We start from the raw sequence: 20,523 nt of genomic DNA on the forward strand, positions 1-20,523 counted from the left end.
ATCATCGTTTGGTTGTCTGATTTTATCTATGGATTTTCGATTAAGGTAAGTAATCTTACTACTAGAACTGCCCACGTGCTAGGCAATGTAGTTATGATTTACTGAGCATTTGATGATGGATTGATGTTTATGTATGCCTTGCTGATATGAGGATTTAAAAGACTAGATGCATATAGAGATATCTGAATGCTAGCATGATTTCAGTCTATTATTATTCTATGAGATTCTATTTGATCTGAGGATGATGAGATGTATATGTATGTTATGGGACTATGATGACGAGATGTATATGTATGTTATAGAACTATGTGTATATGTATATTATAGAACTATGTTAAGATACTTGTGATGATGTATTCGTGATAGTATCCTCACTGTTAGTTAGATGCCCACTAGAGGTTGTGTGTCCTTCGAGATTTACTAGAGGTGGTGCTTTCCTTCGGAATTTACTAGAGGTTGTTTGTCCTTCGGGATTCACTAGAGGTGGTGGTTTCCTTTGGGATCCACTAGAGGAGGTTGTGTTTCCTTCGGGATTCACTAGAGATAATGGTTTCCTTCGGGATCCACCAAAGGTTGTGTTTCCTTCGGGATTCACTAGAGGTGGTGTTTCCTTCGAGATTCATCAAAGGTTATGGGTCCTAGGAGACTTACTAGAGGTAGTGGATATACTTAACTACAGTAGGATGAAGTTAGGTTATTCGTGTATGTATGTATCCCATGAGGACTAGGGGAGTGCTTACGTCCCACTAGATCAGGTAGGCATTTAGAGGACATAGATGCCTAGCTTAACCCTAGTAATGAGGTTACTTACTGAGTATTTTATACTTATCTTTTCTCATGTTGATGTTTCAGGTAAGAGCATGGACGCGCTGGCGAATGACAAGCGGAATCTATGATCGAGCCACTAGGACCAGTTTTATGCTTCCGCCCATGATATTTAGATTTCTTTTCATGTTTTTTTTTTCTTTCAGTTTTGATGTTTGAAACTTATTGTTAAGATTTGTTTTTAGACGTATTTAGTTTCATTTATGATTTATGGGTACCCTATCACTTGTTTTTAATATTTGAATTTAATGGAGGTCTTTTGAATTTACCTTATTTATTTAGCATTTATTTCACTATAAAATGGTGTTGTTTTAAGTTCCATGCATGCATGTGTTTAGTAACGGCCTAGCTTGAGTCCTAGGGGGTCGGGTCGTTACAATTATTATTTTTTTTTTGTTATTAATGTATTTTCAACTTTTGTTCATTTTGGCTTTGCTATTTTCAAAATATTCATTTTAGTTTCTATACTTCAAAAGACGATGATTTTTTGTCCTTTAATTTATATTTTTACGTCTTTTTTTCCAATCAAAATTTTAGCATAACACTACATTTAGACACTCACTAAATCTTTTAAAAAAATGTAATCACAAATTTAGTACCATAAACAAAATAAACATTTAGAAAGTATATTTTCCAAAATAAACTAAAATTGAAAGCGGAGAAACTAAAAAATGAACTACAATAAGAAAATATGAAAACTAAAGTAGTAGGTATCTTGAAAGTGTGTGTCCATATTGCCTAACCTTACAAAATTGAAATCGTATCTTATAATTCATAACTATAACAAAAATCGACTATTTATGCATATTATGATATAACAAACATGCATTATATGTTGCTTTCCAATCTGGAAGCTCTCATATGTTGCTCTAAATTTAATGCAAGACATACAGTTTTAGAAGACATAACAATTATTGCGGCTAATTGATGCTTCAAATCTAGTTGAGATATTGTAGTGCATCTTCTGATTCTGTTTCTATCACTTAGTTTAATTTCTTATTAAAAAAACAAACAAACAATCATGCATTATATATATTGTCCAATTGAAGTATTCATAATACCTTAATTTTGAGATATCGTCCAAATCTAATTGATTGTATTGTGTTTGACTCATCAACTACAAACAACCAAGTAAATGTAATGGTTAAATCAAATATACAAAGTATAAAAAGTTAACGAAGATCATTAATGTAATCAAGAAAAAAGGCTCAGACAGAAAGTTTGATAATTAAATGAAATAATAATAACTAAGGTCCGTTTGATATATAGTTTTTAAGGACCCGTTTGATAACATTCTCGTTTCTCGTTTTTTGTTTCTGTTTCTAATTTTTTTTAAGAAACCGACATATTTTGATATTTGCTCCCATTTCTTGTTTTAGTTTCGATTCTCAAGGAATACAATTTTGTTTGTTTGTTTTTTATTTTTTTTTAAAAAATATTTAATTCTTTTCTATATTATTTGACTATATATCTTTTACATTTCTTTCCCTTTTTATATTTTTGTTCTTTTATATTTTTTCTTTCTTTTATATTTCTTTTTATATTATTTTTTTAATTTATATGTTTGATTTAATTTTAAATTTTTAAAATTTTCAATATTTAAATTTATATATTATTTTGATTTTCAAATTGCAAATTTTTAATATGCAAAATTTAAATATCTTTTAATTTTTCATTTTAGATTTTGCAATATACATGTTTATATATTATTTTAAATTTAAAATTATTATTTTTAGTACATTCGAAACTTATTAGAATTTTGTAATATAAAAAATTTGTTTACTAAGACATTAATTAGGTTCACTTTGATATTTTACAACCACAACATTTACATAATAATATAATCGGATCATATTTGAGTTAACATCATTTAAGACAAATGAAATGAGTAAGAAATAATATTCCAGATTAGCAACATATGAATGATAGAAATAATTATATGATAGTTATTAATTTTGCATCGAGACTTGTGTATATTTGATAATGTAAATGTTTTATAATTTAACATATTTTTTATATTACATAATTAAATTATATTTAAACTGTAAAATAAGATAAAATGTTAGGAAAAATACGAGAAACAATAAATGATTGCCATAAGAGTTCGTGATGGTCACCAAAGTTGCCTTCCTATTCTCATATAGTCCCCTCTACTTATTACCTAGCAAAACAATAATAATAATTTATTTTTTTTACAAATGTCAAAATTTCTTGTTAAACTGATGGGCTACACAAAAATAGGAGACATATAGTCTCCTTCATTTATTACATGGTAAAATAATAATAATTTAAAATTTTTAAATAAGAAATCGATAGATGAAACTTAGGCTTATAAGTTTAATTTTAAATTAAAATCAAAATAGTATTAGATAGAGCCTAAACAAGTCAACAAATAAATAATAAAAGAAAGTAAACAGAAAAAATTAATTAAATGTAGAAGTAGAACTCAACTGGTAGCATGTTCAATTTGTGTGTGTATATATATGATGGATATCATGTGGATTCTTCTCATAATTATTGTCTCTCTCTTAATTTCTTTTCCTATCTGTTCTCGTAGTCTCGTGGCCAACACAGCGTACCAACTTGAGCGTAGCTCAATTGGCATAGTGTTCGTGTTATCGATTTCGAAGTTAGAAATTCGATTCTCCCATCTCACACTTTAATTACAATACCTTTACAAAAGGAAAAAAAATTGAGAGTGCTATTTATAATAATTTCAATATAGTAAGAGATATCGTTGAGATATTTCAATTCTTATACATTAGCTATCATTTCAATTTCATTTGCCATTTTTAGAATATGTCAAGGAATTGGAATAGATTATGGAGATTGAACACTCCGAATAAAATCTAAATCTTTATTTGGAAAGTTTTCCATAATTTCATTCCAACAAGGAAAATCTCTTAAAAGAAGGTTTCCATGTTGTACCTGTTTGTTCAAGGTTTCCATATTGTACTTGTTTGTTCGATTTGTTCCAACTCACCATGATCAATTGACCATATCTTGTTCTCTTGTTCTAGAGTTATTCAAATTTGGAGTCGAATTCGGAAAAAGAAGTTTCCTCTGACAAATTATTCTTGTTTTGTGGATCGATGGGTGGATCTCAATAATAATTGTGCGCTTGAGGAGCTTGATTTAATTGTGATTTATTGTTGGACTCTCTATTTTGATAAAAATAAAATCATTCATGGATTGATTGTAACTAATGTTGAGTTTACTAGCCAACGGATTATAAGATATAAAGAAGAAGTACACTGTTTCAAAGTCAGATTGCGCAAATTCTGTTGATGATCGAAGAATCTTGTTGCCACAAAAATGGAGTCCTTCGAATATTGGATTTTTGAAATAAAATGTGGATGCAACATGGTCTCTGATCCATCCATCGATTGGTCGTAGTGCTATTTCGAGAGATTGGGAAGGTAATTTGAATATGATTGCCCTAAATCATCAACTTGTCTCTTATGATGCTCCCTTAGTCAAGCTTTTAGCTATCTTGAGTGGTCTCCATTTGGCTAGAAGAGCGGGAGTAAATTGTCTTGTGATTGAATCCGATTATTTGGAAGCCATCAACTTGATCAATAGGATCTCATCCTCTGCGAGGTGAATTGCGACTTGAGGATTTCTAGAATATCTCTCTGTCTTTTAAGGTGGTATCTTTTGTTTTTATGTAGAACTTATGTAAGTGTCAACTCTATAAGGTGTTTGGTTTAATTCATTCTTTTTAGTGATGATGACCTTTGATTGATTGTCATTGTGGCGTAGTAAAATATCTCTTAGAACAAATTTTATCTTAAATTTAATTCCAACTAATTTATTGTTGACTTTTGAAAAGATTTTATTATCTATTAACATTTTCACTATAAAATTTTGGAGATTCGAGCATCATTTTTATCACATGCTTAACAAATTTTAATAAAGAAATTAAGTTTGAGAGATAAAATTTAAAATTTGTTGGAAATATAAAAATTAAAAATAGACATCAAAAGTACATTGATCAAGATCAAACTCCACACGTGGATCAAAATAGTATTTTTACCTAAAAAATGACTAATAATATATTTCATCTCTATTTTTAAATAGGAAATATCCCTATCGTTAAAGAAAAAAAAAAAAAAAAGAAGATAAATCCAAAAGTGTTATTTACGATGTCTTTTTATTATTATTATTATTATTTTAATTCGAAAGTGAACTTATTATTATTAGTTTGCAGCGCGGGAAAATCCACAAATCGGATTCGCGCCAAAGAAACCCTAAAACTCGGAGGTATCACTTTCCCCATCGAGCTCAATCCGGTCTTTCCTTTGGGTCCAATTCTCTCTTACATTGCAAAGCTCCTATGCTTGAAATCCCAATTCAGTGAACTGTTCCTCGAGAGATGGAGATAGATGGGCTATGTGTTATCTGCGCTGGTATTGGAATCGTCGAAGAGGATGACTACGGCAATCGGATCGGTTACTCCAAAAGCGAGTACTGTTTAGGTACGCCAATTGATATCTCTAATTTGTTCTATCTCTGTTTGAAGAAATTTCGAAGGGATGAAGCTCTAGTTTCCCCAAATTGAAAAATTACGCGGCCGATTGTTGATTTATGTTGTTGTTATTTATTATTCAGATAATTTGAAGGATTTGCTAAGGTTCTTGAGGCGAGATGACCCGCAGACTCGCGATGTTTTTAAGCAAGTTTGTAAATGGAACATTGTGGGTAAAGATCTGATACCCATTATTGAATACTGTCAAGATGATCGTAATGCTGTCTTAAATGCAGGTAGTGATTTTGTTTTTAAGTGATTGTATTGCTAACTATTTGGCGGAAAAGTCTCATTTCTTTTGGTTTTCTTTAATCCTTCAGTGAAGATTTTGGTGTTCCTCACGATGCCTATTGAACCCACGTCAAGTGACATTGCACAACAGATCGAGTATTTATGGGGCTTGAAGTCTTTAATTACATGTAGTAATGTTGTTGCCATAATTGTTTCACTTTTGGAGAGTCCACTGGAAAATCTGGATTGGTGAGTGGGACTCTAAGTGATCTGTGTTTAATCTCATCTTGTTTGTTATTATGCCTTTATATCCAGCAGTGGCTATCAGAAGCTTGGTGAATTTCAACCATAACTTTTATCGTTTCTTTTGATTGTTCATGTTGACCATCATATCTCTTTGATTGAGTTGTGATTTGTCTTCTACAAACAGTGGAACATTCTCAGAAGATGACTGGAAATTGGTGCAGCTGGTTATAACACTCTTCCGAAATGTTTTGGCTATTCAAGAAATCTCGTTGCAGCAAAAGGCTGATGGATCTGCTTGTCAGTTAATATTGCTGAGAGACAAATTTCTGGAAGTTTTATTCCGGGAGAATGTTATGGACATAATATTAGTGATGACGCAACACATTGATGGTTCTTGCAGCCATCTTTGTCAAGACAAATTAGTCTTTTTGGAAATATTTTATTACATATTTATGGGCCAGGAGCCGGAGTTAATCGCGAAAGTGCCTCAAAACAGCAGTGAGGTTAATTTACTTTTCTTCATCTCTTCTTATCCAAAATAATAATAATAGCAATAATAACAACAAAATGCAAAATGAAAAGAAAAAGGAAAAATATCATGTTCACGACAAGAAATTGCAGCGAGCTAGTCAAGAAAGTAAAACTAGACTTTGCTGTAAGATAAAGCTACCTTTTACCTGTATGCTAATATATCAATCAAGCTACATTGGCTTAATTATTATGGTTTTCATGTAAAAAGTGAAATATAGGTAATAACCAACATTTTAACATTTATGGTTTATACATCATCTTTCACCCTGTTGGTTAATACCCATATTCTGTTGTTCTAACTAGAATTTTGGATACATCTCAGGAAAATGTAGAAACGGTATCTTCTGTCAATAGTCTGAAGTCTATGATGGAGGAAGATAGAAGAAAGTTCTCTAGATTACACAATTTGAACCGCCATTCTCAATTTAGTGGAACTTTTACTCGGCATGCCTTGGTACAAAGTGTTCTGCTAATGCTCGTCAGTTGTCAAAACTTTTTATCTTAGGCCCTGACTAATTATGGAGTTTTTTTCCTGGCAGGATGGTTCAAAGTTAGTACTCAAAGGAAAACCATCTTTGACTTCTTGTACCAGCCTTAAACCACCTAAAGTTTGTCGAGGTCCTGTTAAAAAAATTGCATGGGACCATGGGCGTTTAACTTCGAAAAACAACAAACTTCTTCAGTTACTTCATGATTTTATCAACCAGTTTCTTTCAGGCGGCTACAATGGTTTGTCTCAAAAATTTCTATTGTCACTTTCTTCTTTAAGTGGTCTTGTTGACATACGTTTCACCAAGATGCAGAATCCTAATTACTCCAATGGTTTTCAGCTCTGATGCAGTTGGTGCATGAAGATATTGAAAAGGAACATCATTCCATCCAGAAAAACGATGTGGTTGTTTTTTTTCAGGTCGCACAGTTTGCTATTTCTTTTCAGTATCACAAGTTCTCAACTTCAAAGGTGAGAATCACATTTAAAATATTCGCAATCGCATCTTTAATTGTCTTGGGTGCCTATGGATTGCATACGTTCAATTAATTTCATATTCCTTGGTTTACATTCTCAGTGTTACGTTTCAAAATTGTCGTAAATGATCAATTTTGTCATTGGCGGATAACAGCTAGATGTATCATTCTTTGTTTGTATTTTCCATTCATAGAGAAAAGGTCACTTGTGAAGTATCACAGCCTTAGCACTATTATCAATTTTGATTTTTTTTAATAACGCTGCACTCAACATGTTTTTGTGAAAATTTTAATAATTCTATGTAGTTCTTTCTTCCTAATCCTGCTTGAGCTATTCATCTTAGGGGTTGGAGATTGTAACTACATTTCAACTTAATTTATCTTGGACGAACTTCTCAGTATCATTTTTTCTTCTTGGGTACAGATAATTGAAGCTGATACTGTTGAGGCTCAAATGGAACATGCTGATTCCACATTTTTCCAAGGTAACATGTGTGGCCCAATAGCAGCAACAATGAACGAGGCAATGTTTCAGCTAGTTGTTACAAAATGGCGTTATGCATTTGAAGGCTTAAAGGAAACTAATGACTTTAAGTTTCTGTCTGCAGCTGGCTCTCTGATGAAAAATATGGTGATTGCTTCCTTGTCACTATTCTATAAATTTATTTGTCTGTTTCACTAATTGTGAACAGTTAAGAAGTTAAGCTTACCAGTTTGGTCTATTTGTGATCCTATCTTTGTTTCTAATATTTTCCTGCTCATGCATACACGTAATGGTAAATGCTGTAAAAAAAGAGACATATATGTAGACAGTTTTCATCCCCACTTAATTTGAAAATTGGCATTGTTTCTTGACCCTTTAACATTTGGCCTTAATATATTGATTCGACCAATGCTAGTTACTAGAATGTGTTGGGATTACGGATAGGCATCGACATTGTAGGCAGCCGTGTCTTAGAAATATTTGAAAACATGGCACCCAAGAGTTTACATTTGAATAGTTTAAATATTCTAAAGGAAGGTGAAATTTTATAAGTTTGCACCCCAAAAAATAAAAAATATTCCTGAAATGTTACATTAGGGATCGTAAAAATTACGATTGGGCTGTGCTAAAGTCTCAGAAATTTTCTGAGCTAGAGGTTATAGTCGTTTAAGATTTCTTTTAAAAGAAAATATTACTTGCTTGCATTTGGAAGATCTGGCTACCTTTAAAAATATATTTATAATGATATAGTACATTAATTTTTATCTGATTTTCAAATTGAAGAATACTATGTTTTGGAATCAGGATGTCATGTCACATCAGCATAATGAAGAGTTATCCTTGTACAGATTTGCATGCTAGATTTGGTGCTAAAATTATTGCCAGAAGATTCAAAGGAACCTCAAACAGCTCGTATTCTACTTTACAAATTATTTTATGATCAGACAGATCAAGGGATGACTCAATTCCTCTTAAATTTGCTCAAATCATTCAACACTCACAAACAAGCCAAAAGGTATTTTCCTTGACATGGATCCAAGATGTTTTCAGTTCTATGCATATGTGATTGCATTCTTACATTCTTTTCAGTTTTGAGTCATGTTGAAAGGAATTTGCTTACTGCAAATGCAAAATGTCTCTGGGAAGTCCAATGTCTGATCTCAACTATAGACAGGGCAATTAGCTTTATATTTAATTTATCTTCAAAGCGTTTCCATGGAAGGATATTGGATGAATCCTTTGGTCTCTGAAAGATTTCTGTTTCTATTTGGTTGTAAATATTTCTATGTTCTTGAAGTTGTAGTTTTTCCTTTATTTTATATTCACTCCCTTTAGAAGTTTGTATCTCCGGAACATTTATTCTTTTTCTATCATATCAATAAGTTGTTTCTTATTTTTTTTAAATATATAAATATCTAATGGAAAGGAGCAGAAAAAGAACCATAAAACTTTTTTAATCTATAGGATTTGGGACTGATTGAAATGGTATTGTTATTATAGTTTCTTGGGGTACATTATATATATAATATATGGTGTCCCCATGTGGCACCTCAGCTGCTCCTTGACCTAGGTAAGCCATCTATAACACCCTCGAGTTGGACTGGTTTCGCCCTCCCATGGGCTCATCAGGGGAGCGGGAATAGCTCCTGACCAGTGTGGTGCCAAGGCAATGCACCCATCCATCAAGATCCCTTAGGAATAGGCACACGCCTGTTGTATGTACTCCACTTGTTCGCTATTCCCGCTCCCCTGATGAGCCCATGGGAGGGCAAAACCAGTCCAACTCGAGGGTGTTATAGATGGCTCATCTTGGTCAGGGAGCAGTCAAGGTGCCACACGGGTCGCCATGTGCGCAAGAACTCCGACCCCGTGACAGTGTGAAAGGAGCAGAAAAGGAACCATAAACTTTTTTGATCAATAGGATTTGGGACTGATTGAAATTGTGAAATGTGCATGATGATTGAAATGGTATTGATATTATAGTTTCTTGGGGTACATTATATATATATATATATATATATAGAGGGAGGGAGGGAGGTGTTCATATGTGTGGATTGGTAACGGTTTCTGAACATGGAAGAAAAGCTACGATTTTATGGCTAAATGCAATGAAAGAGATTATATGGAATTTATGGTTTGGAAAGTAACCTCAGATTATTCGTGATAGAAGCAGATTTTATGAAGTTTTTATATAGCCAAATTTTAGTTTGTCTCTGAGTATTCACTTCTCATCATTTTGTTATTACACTTGCTTTGTGATTAATTTAAATTTGGTGCAATCCTAATAAAAGGGAGGGTTAAAGATATTAGTCGGACGTGTTTTCTATTTCTTATTTAGGAGAAAGATATATTAATTATTGACTAGTGAGTTCTCCCGGTCAGTGATCTTGCAGATTTAGTTGAGATGATCTACAAAGTGGTAGAACTTATGGAGAACCTCCAAGCACGTGGAACACTTCGGGTAATACTCTATAATTCTTAAATTGCTGGTTTGGTTTGGTTTCTTTTACAGTATTTGAAACCTGTTTTCACTGTTTTGGCTTTCCTCCTGGTATCAGCAAGGACAGATCTTCTCTGATGTTCTGTTATTTAAATTAGTCTCATCTCAATGAAAAGGCATCCTGCTCTTTTCTCACAAGGCATACTGCCAATGCATGTACATGTTTGAGTAGTCAGTCATATGCATATTTTGGGTAATTATTGTTGTTCAAAAATGATTTCTATTATGCCATTGAGCAGGCGTTCTTCAATTCAAGCATTAAGTTATGGGAATTTGGTATTCACTCGCACGATTTTTGGTGATACAAATTGCGAATAGAGTAGGTTTAATAGTATAAAAAGAAAGCTTACTGTATTATTGGTGAGACTATCTTCTTGTGGTTTTAACAGTCTTTTATTGTATAATATCAAATACTGTGTTTGTTATGGCATAGGCACTTTGTTCTTTTTATTAAATATTGATAGCCAAAACTCTGATGGCTTAAGCACTTCGTTCACAAAATTAATTGGCCTCTCTTCCCTAGCGTTGTTGTCTTTTTATCTACTTTCTCAAATTCCTAGACATGAAAATTATTTATTTGTGCTCTTTCTTAAAGAAATTCTTGTATTAAGGTTTCCAAAAAATCAAGGAGGGGAAGAAAGGCAAAGTCAGCAAATAATAAGGACAACAAACAGTCAGAAGATCAGGGAGCTGAGAATAAGACTGCCATAACCCATAATGAGCAACCGATGGATGTCGATGTTGGTGAAAATGGTAACTTAAAAACGAGTCCTGATGGTGAAGAAGAGATTTCTATTACTGGTAAGGCCGACGAAACGGAACTGCTAGACTTAAACACGGGAAGTTTTGAAGGCAGTCTGTCACAGAGAGACAACAAAAAATTGAATGATGGTTATAGCACAGCCGACTCTTCTAGTGATGAACAGCAAAATAGAATTGTGGAGGTTGATCTTAAAGTATCAAGTCTAGTATCTACTTTTGCCAACAACAACATTATTCAGAAAATATGCTGGTTGCTTAAGTTTTACAAGAGCAATGCTGCTAATACAAACCATTACATAATATGCATTTTACGGAGGATCACTGAGGATTTGGAGCTTTCTCCAATGCTGTACCAGGTTAACATTTGATTTATTGCTTTTGTCTAACCACTATTTAAAAGATTTCATGCATACGAACCTAATCTTTTTATTATTTTGCAGTTATCTGTCCTTCCCACATTTTATGACATTCTATCCAAACAGAAGTCAAGTCCATGCAAGGAACATGCAACTATAGTTGATTTCCTGACAAGTCTGGTGAGAAAGATGCTAAGGAAGATAAAGAATCAGCCACTTCTTTTTGTTGAAATTCTGTTTTGGAAGACCCGAAAAGAATGCCATTACATTGACGCTGAGTACTTAGTGCATGAGCTTGGCTGTTGGAAGAAAGAAAGTAGGGAGGAAAATTTTACCGGTGGTGATGAAAATGGCTCATTGACGGGCAAGCATTGGACTCCCAGAAGCATAGCGGATGCACTTGGTGAAGATGAAGCTGATGTTGTGATCACTAACGAGTTTGGATTTCATAGGTAAGACTTGGATCTGAATGAAAATATTCTATCCATTTAATTTTTAACGATCTTTCTTTGGAATAAAAGTGATGATAAGTTGACTAATGTAGAATCCCGATACCATGAGTATAAAGATTGAAAATTGTGATATTTTCAGTTTACTAGTTTTCACAAGTTTTCAATGATAGAAGATTTTTACTGAATGGTAATACTGCAAAAGAATTCTGTGATAGCAAATGTCTTATTGGAAGCTTGTTTCTTTACTAAAAAAGTTCTGTGATAGAAAAGATCACCTTTTCATGCTTGACAGTGAAGCAAAGTCTGACGAAGTCAAGAGAGGCCTTGATTCTACCACCTTGGATGATGAGATAGACGGGAAAGAACACAATGAAAAGTACGTTAAATTTACAACTACTAGCTTTTCATTTTTATTATTTTTTAAAAATTATTATTATTATTATTTTGAAATTTGCTTCTCCTAAGCTATCTGGTGATTTATTGCAGTGAGCTGTCTACGGATGATAAATCCAAAAGGCTTCCTAAAAGAAAGAGACTTGTTCTTGATGCTGCACTGGAGACTAAAATTAAAGATCTTTACGAGAAGTATGCATTGATTTCACTTGTTCTCTTATTGTGCAGTGTTATTTAATACCTTTCCCTTTGATATTTATTGACCAGTGACCCTGGCAATTATTTGCACGTTGCACAGTTGTTTTGGATTATCCCACTGCAAAAACTACTGTACCGTTTCATGCTCATGGAAGTGAATTATTATTCTAAACATTATTTTTTTTAAACGTGTCAGATTCAAGGAGGACAGGAACTGTAGCAAACTTATTGCCGAGAATCTTGATAATGATGTCAAAGTTTCGCCTGCCCAGGTTTCCAATAAGCTTAGACAGATGGGTTTGAAAGTTTCTCAAAGAAAGAAGAGGCAGTATGCTGATGAAGCCTTTTTTGCTATTTCTGAAAACCTTGAAGGAGGAAGCAATAGGGAAGAAAGAAATAGTCTAATCAACTCAAATGTTTTCGGGAAAACTTCATTGAATCAACCTTCGTACGTATTTGACCTTCCTTTGATAGCATGATTGAATGTGCCCATGTCTGTACAATGTTAGACTTTAGGTCCTATATGTCACGATTGGTCGTTTTTCCTTAATATTATTTTCTCATGGCACAGGCTCACTAGAAAAAGAGTTCATGCTTTTGATAAAGAACATGAAGAGAAGATTAGAGCTTTATATGAGCAGTAAGTTCTTGATTGGATTGTTTGCTCTTGCTAAAATTGTAGTCCAATGTTTTTTAGTTTTTCATGTATCCATAACAAATGTGCTCGTTCTAACAGGTTTAAAGACCATAGGAGATGTAGTTCTATGATTGCAAATGCGCTGGATGCTGATAAAAAATTCACTCCTGCCCAAGTTTCCCGAAAGCTCAAGCAGTTGGGTTTATATATTTCTCATAAGAGAAGGTTAAGTGATGGAGATCACAATGATTCTGTTATTGATGAGGAATCTGAAAGTGATGATGAAACATTGCTCTCATTAATAAATAGGTGAGTATACATGCTTTCTTTGACCATCTACTGTCCAGATGTTCTCATATTTTGAGTGACAATCCAATGTTGGTTGTAATCTGTCCTTAGTTGGGAGTCAAAAAGTTTCAACTACTTTAAATAAACTTCTAATAGACTGTTAGAGAGAAATTCAGGCATCATTTCACAATACAGTGCCATCACCATCTTCTAAGTGTATTCTCTTTCTCTCTCATCATTTCTTTTTTTATTTTGTCCCCTCTATTTTGGTTTTCATTATTATGGTATCCTAGCCATAACATTATCTTGGATGTCAACTCATTTTTTAAGCTAATATGCGATATTACTAGTAAAACTGAAATTATCAACTCATGTGATTCTTCTCTAATGTACTCCTTTCAATTTATCTATTGCAATTTTTGAGTACAGGAAAAAAGGGAAACATCTTCCAAAGTCAATTGAAACGCTCAGTTCCATTTCAACACGGAGCATATTAATTGATGAAGAATCTGAAGGTGTAGCTGTTGGAAGGTCCATGCAAATGTAAGATTTTATCCACAATAATTATTTTGCAATCCAACAGTCTACATCAAACAGTATTTTCCTGTATCTAGCAACCATTTAGTCATTATCACCATTACCAGATCATTAAGAGTCTAAGCATGCCGAGTTTGTATATTTTGTGTATCCTTGTGCTGTTTTTGTGTATCCTCCTTTTTTTATCAGGTCTCCAAGGAAAAGACCTTGTAAATCCTTTCACTCCGTTTATATCATTAAGTAATATGAACTGCTAACTCAAACTTTATCTATTTCCAGAGAGAATAGCAACCGAGCCACGAGCTTGGAACCTATGGGGGTTGATGAAGCACCTTCAGATGATGTTGACTTGGATGACTTTACAGAAAGTCAAGGTAAGGATGCTGAAGCTAGCGTCAGTATGGATGATTTGATGCAAAAGGCCATGGAAGATGAGTTTGTAGATTCAGATGATGAAGTGGCTCCCAGTGCGTATCGTGCAAGTGCCATAACTAGAAGAAAGTTTAGGATTGTTGATTTTGAGGATGAAGAATCAGACGGGAATGGCCAGGTTTGTTCTCTCTCTCTCTCTCTCTCTTTGTATTTGTTTTACTTCGAGGGCAATTATATATCATATACTTATCCCCTAATCCTTCCAGATATCTATTTTTACCCTTGAATGTGATTAGACTTGTTTCATAAAATTGGACCTTAGACATTGATACAAGTTGCAAGACTTTCTTCGTTTAAATTAATGAGTACCAAGGAATGTTTACCTTGCTCACGCTCATCAAATTTGTGATATACAACTCCACTAATTTAATTAGTTGCCTCTTCACATATGGTTTTAACTGATTCTTCCGACTCTCATTTCTACTGACATTAACTTCTTTTGCCTACAAAGCTTTGGATTTCAAAGTTTTCAATTAAGCAGCTTTGCTTAGAATTTATCACAAATAAGACTTATATGTATAGATGTCACGACAAAGATGATTCTTTGACTTTAAACAGTTGCTCAAGTCTGGTTCGATTCAAAATTACAAGTTGATGACTTCAGGCTTAATGGCTTGACATGACAGGATATCGACATTGCTTTGCTACAACCATCTAACAAAGAGTAGTTGACGATAACGCTGGAGTGGAGGAAGCTGCCATCTAACAGAAATGTTCTCTTCTGAAGCATTCTTTAGGTAATAATCAAATTGTGTTGAGCACAACCGATAGTTGGAGATCATATTGTACAGCTTGCTTTGTGTACATTATCATTATACTTCTTGTATAGAGCAGGCAATGCTTGGATAATGGTAGGGATTAGAATGGGAAGTTATTGCTTTGCTGGGATGTTGTGCATTTTCTTTACTTTTTGTTGCTTCACTTGTCAGAGTCGAAACAATAGCCATAGGCTAATGCTTATGCATTAGGTTGTAAATATTATGATTAGTTAATGAATTTATTCCTACATTTTTGTTTTTAAAAAACTTTATTTCAACCAACTTATTTTTTTCTTTTTAAAAAAATACTTTCAAAATCTTAGCAAATTACTGCAAATATAATAATAGTACCATTCCATTTGATGAATATTGATTTGTTTTCTTAAGCAAATTTGTAAAAACTCAAAAATGTCTTTAAAGTAAGTATATTATAAAAGAAAGATGAATGTCGATAAATGTGATTATAAGTAGGAAAAAGAATATCAAATGTCTTTAGGGTAAGTAGATGATTGTTACCTGACAAATACTTTTGTTTTTCTCAAGGCAATCAAAATAGAATGTGGCCTAACAGCTTAACAAAGTCCTTGTCCAAATTTAGATCTTAGGTCTTCTTTTAACTTCAGAGTACTATCGAGAACAAATGATGGAAATATTTCATGCTAATACCATTCCCATCAGATCTAGTGGCAATATAAACATAAATCAATAGTCTCAATCTCATTAATATTTATTCTATTCTCTCAAAACAAAATTTTGCCTCTTGCCTAATAAACCTTTTGAATTGTATATACAAAAGAAATCCAAAGAAGTGGAATGGAAGGTTCGAAAAAGATCTAAAAATTTCCTTTCTCAAAATATGAACAATTTCATCAATTATCTAACTCGGACTTTGAATACATTGAGAACTTATTCTTGTAACTCATTTTTCTTGTTCTTTAACTAATAGAATTTGAGTTTGGATCACTCTTACAAAAGTATTTAGTGATAGTAATTAATGAAGGCTTAATTCCTTAAAAGAAATATATACTCACTCATACATACACATTTATGATTATATACAAACAACTAAGGAGTAGAAACAGAGAACAAACTTCCATTAAAACAAAGGAAACTACAAGAAGGGCAATACGAGGAAAGAAGAAAAAACTCCCTCCAAAGGAATTGAACAAACTAAGAACCAAACATAAATCTCCTCCAATTTATTCCCCATCACCTTGAACACTTCTATTTCCTTCTACATTAATATCTTGCCAAAGATTTGATTCTCACTTTACTTGAAAGAAAAATTTATATTATCTATGACTCCATCAACAAAGAGCTAAAAAAAGTAAATTTCAGCCGCATAACAAGTACTTGCAAGCATATAAGTCAATAGCAGTAACAGCAAGTAAAGTGCTTGCAATGAAGTAGATGAAAACTTTCTTCCAACCAATTCTAAACTCCTCAAACATGAGCATCTTCTCATGGAAACTCAATTCAAATCCATCATCACTAAACTTCTCCCCATCCTCCATTGATAGACCAACACCATGTTGCTCTTTTGCTGCCAAAATTTGTTGGCTAATTTCAGTTAATTTCTTACGGATCATGTCATGGTGATACTGAATTTTATATAACTCAATGACAACATCAAGGAAAAGAAAAAAATAGACAAAGGTACACAAAAGACTTAAAGCCAAAATGACCCACCAATGGTTGCACTTGAAAGAAGGAATTCGAGAGATGCCAAAGAAGAACAAGCGTTCAAACATGAGGTAACCAGTAACCAAGCTTTGGACTTTGGCTTCATATTGATGAACCCTACATTCTTGCTTTTCAAAGTAAGTAGCTTTGACCTCCTCATAATTCTTCTTCAAAGATTCAAGTGCCATCACAAGAAACTGATTTGGGTATCCAACAAGATGTATAAGAAAAGGAATTTGGTAGCAGAAATTAGAGAGAAGAGAGTACTCTAAAATTGAATATGCAGATATCCATGGACATGGAGAAATCATGCGTATTTATAACCACGTTCAAACAGGAAGGATCATAAGACTAGAATTTTCTATGATTTTTTTTTTTTTTTTTTTAAAAGGCCAAACAAGTTGATTTAAAATAAAAACCATAAAAATCTGCTACGTAGTTTTTTTCTTTTTCTTTTTTTAAAAAATTTCCCTGCTATGTTAGAAGAATGCGTTGACATTTCTACTATGTTGATATGTTATGGTTAAAATATCATTCAACTTTGTTAAATTTTAGTTTATATATTTTCAATAAATTATAAATATAATCTTTGCTATTTATTATTTACTAATTTTTTTCAAACATTTTATAATTTGTTATCATTGTTACGATTACTATAAATTTTGAAAACATATTCATATATTGCATTTTTTTTACATGAAAATTATTATTATTTAATTATTGTTACAAATTAACTTCGAGTTACTAAGTTTAATATTTATTGAAATTAAAGGGACAAAAATTGGACATTTGAAAGTATTGTGACCAAAATAATAATTTATGTTATGGGAGATTTTGGATCAAATGGCAAACACGTAAAGGAACAAGTAGAGCAATATGTTTCTGAAATTTATGTTCTAAGATATATTTAAAAATAACCAATAATATTTGATTAGATATCAAATATATTTATCAGTATATTTCATATATTTTTTAGAATGTTTCCAAATTAACAATGAAATATATAACATCCACAAGTGAACAAACAATGGAATATTTCACATAATATAAAAAATCAACAAGAAAAACAAAATAGTGATTTATGTCAAGAATTAAATCAATCTCTAATTTATATACTGTGATATATTTAATATATTTGTTAGAATATTTTTAAATACCTAACGAAATGTTATGAGTTATATTCTAGATAATCATGAATCCAAAAAAAAAAAAAAAAATACTTGAAACCAACGAAAATAGAAAACAAAATTTCATTAAATGCATTTTTTTCTCTCAAATTAAATTAAATAAAGAGAAAAATCTCAACAAATAAATAGATTTTCTCTCCCCATTTGAAAATGTTAAAAAATTATATTAAATGTATTTTTTCTCTCCATCATTAAAAAAAGCTTCGTAAATAGGAAAAAATATATAAAAATCGAAAATAAAAATAATAAAAAGAGTAAATTTATCCAAAAATAATACTATTTTTTTATAAAAAAAATTAAATTTAAAGATATTTTTGAAATATATGATCTAAAGAGAGTATTTAAAAATATGGAAGAAAAACCACACAAATGTTGGGCGTTAGGGCATGCAATGCGAGTGGAACGATGACATTATATAACAAAACATTATCGAGCAAATAATAAAATAATATATTTGAGTTTGAAAATTCGAAACCATCGTTTTCTCCCTTGTTTACAGAAAGCGTATGCAAGCAAGATTTGTCATTAAAGAATGTTCCATTAAAGACTTTTTTTTTCTTTTAAGAAATTTAAATAAACTTGTTTTTGTCTATTTTATTTATTTTATTATATCATTATTTTTTAATTGCTCTAATCTTCTAACTTTTCCTTTTAACATCAAAACTTGGATCGTTGACTATAAAAGCCTTTGTCGCCAGGATCACAACTAACAACCAATCATTCATGCAAAGTTCCTAAATGAATTACATAACTTCGGGGCAGGTTATATGGAAAGTGGCACCAATGATATTTGACTTAGGTTTTATTTATTTATTTATTATTATTATTATTTTTTTTTTTTGAGAATAAAAAATTCAAAATTACAACAAACCCCACATTATGCTTTTTTTTTTTTTTTTTTTTTTTTCCTCCTTATGTTAGCATAGGTTGAAATTACTTAAACGACTCAATTTAGGTCTCTTTTAATAATCATTTAGTTTTTTTGTTTTTTATTTTTGAAAATTAAATCTATTTCATCTACATTCTTTACGATGATTTGTATCTTTCTCGAGTACAATGGTTAAATTCTTAGCCAAATTCTAAAAACAAAAACAATTTTTTAAAAGTTTTTTTTTTAGTTCCCAAATTTTGGCTTGATTTTATAAATCATTGGTGAAAGGTAAATAAGAAAGAAAGAAATTTGGAGTGAAAGTAGCATTCATGGCTTAACTCTTCAAAAACAAAAACAAAAAACAAAATTGTTACCAAACAAGACCTTAAGTTTTTCTTCTTTTGTTGCAAATCATCGATTTCTTCCTTCATTCTTTTTTTCCCCTTCCTTTTTGTCAGCAATTTTTTCCTTCCTTCTTTGTTCTGCTTTTTTTTTCTTCGTTTTGCAACCTCTTTCTATGCACCCTAAACCAATGGAACACGGGCGTGATCAACGCTTAGAATGGGATTAAGAAAAGAGAGAGACCAACAAGTGAGACCAATGAGTGAGAGGAAGAAGTGAGAGCGAGAATCTGAACGAAGGAAAAAATAAAAAAAAATTTACAGATTTGAAGAGGAAGTGATAGGAAGAAGTTAGAGTAAGAAGCGAGAGGAAGGAATGAGATTTCATGGAAGTGCCGGCCCTAGAGCTTGTTTTGGGGTCAAATGGATAACTTTGCAGGCACTTGACATAAGTAGAAAGTTATTTTCCAGTGTTTTCTTAACCTTGAGCCATTTTTTATTTAGGCCCCTTAAAATGTGTCATTCGTACAATTTTCTCAAATTGGATGATAACATTAATAGGAAACATTATTTTCAATGAAAAAATGCTAAAAATATAACAAAATATCACGATCTATCAGTCATAGACACTGATAGACATCTATTAGTGTCTATTAGTGATAGATAATAATAGTATATATTATCTATCATAGATATACAGTGACATTTTATTATGTTCATAAATATTTTGATTCGTTTTACTATATTTGAAAACAACCGTATTAATAGTATAGCCAATATATATATATATATATATATATATATATATTTTAAAATTAAGTTAAAAAAAAAAGCCAAAAACAAAAATCATCTCATGTAATGACTTCACCTCTTCCATCATTTTCCAATTTTGCCCCTAAAGATTAATAGTAGCATTTAGCACCTCCCTCATAAATATTTTATTTGAATTTCAAATTCAGATCTTTTGGTTTAGAAATCATAATTTCTATTTATAAGAATTTCCCTTTAAATTATTATATTCAAAGTTTTTTAAAACACACACACACACACACACATATATATATATATATATATATATATATTTATTTATTTATTTTAGATTTTTCATGTTTTTATACTATTAATTAGTCAATCATATGTTTGCAATTATTGTAATTCAAGAACTTATTGGAATGAAATAGAAAATTTTACCGGTTTGCAAAAACTCATTTTGTTCCAATTTTTCAAACCGAAATACAACGACCTTCCTTTGGAAGCCAAACCAATTACACAAATTGTTCATGAAGATTCCATACAAGAGATTCAATTGCACCTACT

The 20,523-nt window shown here is 31.8% G+C and overlaps 1 protein-coding gene across 1 annotated transcript; it reads left to right on the plus strand.

Annotated features, from left to right (window-relative positions):
• The first annotated feature begins 5,009 nt into the window (after positions 1-5,009).
• ATIM (timeless family protein) lies at positions 5,010-15,254 on the plus strand. Its single transcript, XM_039021852.2, has 20 exons — positions 5,010-5,303; positions 5,437-5,589; positions 5,674-5,833; positions 6,015-6,333; positions 6,684-6,815; positions 6,901-7,090; positions 7,192-7,322; positions 7,752-7,958; positions 8,660-8,826; positions 10,194-10,272; positions 10,923-11,429; positions 11,514-11,881; positions 12,174-12,257; positions 12,368-12,466; positions 12,669-12,920; positions 13,044-13,112; positions 13,209-13,418; positions 13,827-13,940; positions 14,214-14,484; positions 14,993-15,254. Exons 1-20 carry the CDS (start codon positions 5,201-5,203, stop codon positions 15,032-15,034), a joined length of 3,657 nt encoding a protein of 1,218 aa, XP_038877780.1. The 5' UTR covers positions 5,010-5,200; the 3' UTR covers positions 15,035-15,254.
• The last annotated feature ends 5,269 nt before the right edge of the window (positions 15,255-20,523 follow it).

This window comes from Benincasa hispida, chromosome 12 (assembly GCF_027475165.1).
Source record: "Benincasa hispida cultivar pf3 chromosome 12, pf3_genome.v1.1, whole genome shotgun sequence".
NCBI classification, from domain to species: Eukaryota; Viridiplantae; Streptophyta; class Magnoliopsida; order Cucurbitales; family Cucurbitaceae; genus Benincasa; species Benincasa hispida.